Source organism: Vigna umbellata, chromosome 8 (assembly GCF_029865625.1).
Source record: "Vigna umbellata cultivar VRB3 chromosome 8, Vumbellata_1.0, whole genome shotgun sequence".
Taxonomy (NCBI): domain Eukaryota; kingdom Viridiplantae; phylum Streptophyta; class Magnoliopsida; order Fabales; family Fabaceae; genus Vigna; species Vigna umbellata.
The window spans coordinates 17471594-17475120 of record NC_142172.1 but is presented as its reverse complement, the minus strand read 5'-3'; the positions used below and the strand labels follow the sequence as shown (position 1 = coordinate 17475120).

The 3527-nt window shown below is 38.0% G+C and overlaps 1 protein-coding gene across 1 annotated transcript; it reads left to right on the top strand.

Moving 5' to 3' along the window:
- The first annotated feature begins 1006 nt into the window (after positions 1 to 1006).
- On the top strand, positions 1007 to 2984 carry LOC124833153 (glycosyltransferase family 92 protein RCOM_0530710-like). The gene has a single exon (XM_047307556.2). It carries the CDS (start codon positions 1092 to 1094, stop codon positions 2763 to 2765), a length of 1674 nt encoding a protein of 557 aa, XP_047163512.2. The 5' UTR covers positions 1007 to 1091; the 3' UTR covers positions 2766 to 2984.
- The last annotated feature ends 543 nt before the right edge of the window (positions 2985 to 3527 follow it).

The following is a 3527-nucleotide window of genomic DNA, read 5'->3' as shown; positions in this document are numbered from 1 at the left end:
CGACGTCTACGGGGTGACGTTAAAGCCTAATTCTGCACTAGTGTCAGCATAATCCAGAAAACAAGCACGAAAGGCGAAATATTGATAATTTTTGTATCGTTTATCCATTTTTAATATTAGAGTATTGGATAGATAAATCTATAATATTTTTCTCTCTTTAAACATCTTTTTTTATCCTCATCTACAATATAATAAAAAAATGCTAACTAATAATATTGAAATTCAAAATAACAAATAATTAAATTAAATTAGGTGGGTTAGCGAGCCAACTTGGCTCATCACGGATTCCATCCGGGTGAGCAATGTTCTAAGTGAGCCGAGTTGAAAATTAGTCCGCATAAAAAAATTATATTTTTTCAAACTCAACTCGATTCAAACCCGTGGTGAATCGGGTTGACCTACTATTATAACTCATTTTGACAAAACTAATTCTGGATCAATTTTTTTTTTTCTATATCATAAATCATAAATTAACAAAAAAGTGAATCTTTTTGGACACCCTATTGAAGGACGACCATTGCACGAAGGGTTCAAAACATCTATTTGTAAATGAGACACTTGTATAAATTAGAATGACGTAAGAGTAGTTGTAAATGAATAAAGAATCATTTTAATGTATAGATAGCATAATCCATAAAGAATTATTTATATATTTTGTAGATATATTCATAGAGGTGATTTCCTTATTTTATCAAAAGATATCTTGAAACGCATAACCTCCATTTGCATCAGTAAGTATGATTTGATTAATGTATAAAGTTTTGGTGAATCCAGTATAATTAAAAGCATTTTGTATTTCATTATTATAATTAAAAGAGATTAGTTTTGTATAATATACAAAGCCTTTGAAAGTGGGTAGTTAATCAGGTAAGGTAAGTAAGGCGTTGAATTTACGTAGAAGATGATGTGCGTGTAACGTAGGACACCGACATAAACGGCGCAACGCAAAGCAAAGCGAAATATGGTGTCTTTCTTTCTTCCTCTCAATGGGCGGTATTTGCTCTCCTTCGTCTTCTCTTCTTCCACGAGAGAAAGCGAAACACAAATCGTTCTTGGTTCGTAAAAAATGAATGACATGAAGCATTGGGGCCATGAAAGAACGTAGGAAGCGCAAGGGCGTCGTTTCATGGAACGCGCTCTTCTGGTGTACACTACTCCTCGTCGTCTCTTCCATCTTCTTCACCACCACCTTCTTCTTTTCCCCCTTCCAGCTCCCGCTCTCACCGCTCCCGTTTATATCGGTAACTCCGACCACCATCTCTCAACCGACAATCACCATCCGAGAAACCGTCATCTTACCCGACCAGGCTCTCATTTTCCTAAACTACCCTCCGTCTTTCCGCTTCCACACCAAACACGACCTTCTCTGCCTCTACTTCTCGGCCGACTCAACCAACAGGATCACTCAGCCGCCCATTCAACTCCACTTCGAACGGCTCCGCGAGCAGATCGTGCGGTGCAAGCTCCCTCCGCGTGGCAACTCGGTCTCGCTTTTCATTAAATCAGACGGCGTCCTTCCCACAAAAGATTCATCCACTCACCCCTGGACCCCTCTGGTCTACGAAGCCCTCTTCGACCGCGACAACACAACCATCGTCTTCGTCAAGGGCCTCAATCTCCGACCCGAGAAATTCATCGAACCCTCCACTTTAAACTGTATCTTCGGCTGGGATTTCACCAAACCCAAATTCTTTCTCAAGTCTGACGTCATATCAGGTGCACAGGAGATCATAAGGTGCAAAACACCCAAAAGCATCATAATCGGCCAGGAACAATCCCAGTCCATTAAAGTGACAATCAAGGAGAAAGACAGAGAAATATTTCCTTCCATAGCTCGTCCCGGGCTCTGTCCACGACACAGTAAGTCGACGAAAAAAGCTCATGAGATTTGTATTTGTACCATGCTCCGCAACCAAGCTCGGTTCTTGAGAGAGTGGGTAATGTACCACGCCAAAATCGGAGTCCAACGTTGGTTTATCTACGACAACAACAGCGATGATGATATAGAAGACGTGATTTCTTTCCTACAAAGAGTTGGTTACAACATCTCACAACACCTGTGGCCTTGGGTGAAGACACAAGAAGCTGGGTTTGCGCACTGTGCCCTGCGAGCCCGTTCCTCGTGCAAGTGGGTGGCCTTTATCGACGTGGATGAGTTCTTCCATATAAGGGTGAACGGTGACTTGTCCCGTATGATTTGGCACCATGCGAAGCCCGGACACAAAGTTGGCGAGATTAGGATACTGTGCTTCAGTTTTGGGCCTTCTGGGCAGCGAGAAGTACCACGAGAAGGCGTGGCGGTAGGTTACACTTGTCGATTGAGTGGAAGTGAGAGGCACAAGAGCATAGTGAGACCTGAGGCACTAAACCAGACTTTAATCAATGTCGTTCACCACTTTCATCTGAGAGCGCCATTTGTGTCTGTGGACGCCGAGAAAAGAAAGATTGTAATTAACCATTACAAGTATCAAGTCTGGGAAGTGTTCAAGGAGAAGTTCTTCAGGAGGGTGGCAACTTACGTCGTAGATTGGCAGCAAGCGGAAAATGTCAGGTCTAAGGATAGGGCACCCGGTTTAGGGACTAAACCGGTTGAACCTCCTGACTGGCCCAACCGGTTTTGTGAGGTTAGGGATAACGGCTTGAGGAATTGGGTGCTAAAGAATTTCTTGGATCGACGCAGCCATCTTCTGCCTTGGCAACCTGAGTTTCAGAATCGTATTAGAAAGAGGCGAAGACGAAAGGACAAAACACAACCATTTTTCTAGAGGAATAGACACACATGTTCTTTTCCACTGCTTTTCTTCAATTTTTTTTATTTTCTTTTTCTTCATTAAAAAGACAAAAAATTATTTTTTTAGAATTATTTTTTTCTTATAACATGTGTAAAATGAATACAAACGTAGTATTATCATTTTTTTTTCATTGTTCTGTTTTTCTTTTTATAACTTTATGGCGATTAGTTTATCTTTTCCTAGATAACATATACTTGGTTTATTAATTTGTGTCTTTATTTCTGCATATAGATACAAGAAAATTATAGGCATTCACATACTCATGAATTTTTTGTACAAATAATACATCGCATAATCCGCTCTACAAAAAATACATACATATTTGATGTTTTAAAAGAAATTGCTGCCTATTTTCGTTATTATTTTATATTTTTGCACTAATGATCTAATTACAGGTGGTAGTCAAAACAAAATTTATTAAGGAAATATTTATATTTAATATCTAATTACTTTTAAAAAAAGTACTATCCAGAAAACAATATATGCGAATGAAAAAAAAGAAGTTTATATAAAATTGTTGATTCTACATTTTATGAATAAAATTGATAATTAAACCAGTATTATATTTGCATTTACTTTTATATTTAGTGATGATGTCTAATTTTCTAAATCAATCAGGATGATAAGTATTTGTTTGTCTGTTTTTTTTTTTTTTTTTTTCATTTTAAGGTATGAATACCTTTTGAATTTATTTAACACTTTATTTTGAAATTAATAAATTTATATGTCTTATTT

Bases quoted from the DNA above. Each gene is read 5' to 3' on its own strand.
- LOC124833153 (XM_047307556.2), top strand. From the start codon at position 1,092: ATGAAAGAACGTAGGAAGCGCAAGGGCGTCGTTTCATGGAACGCGCTC.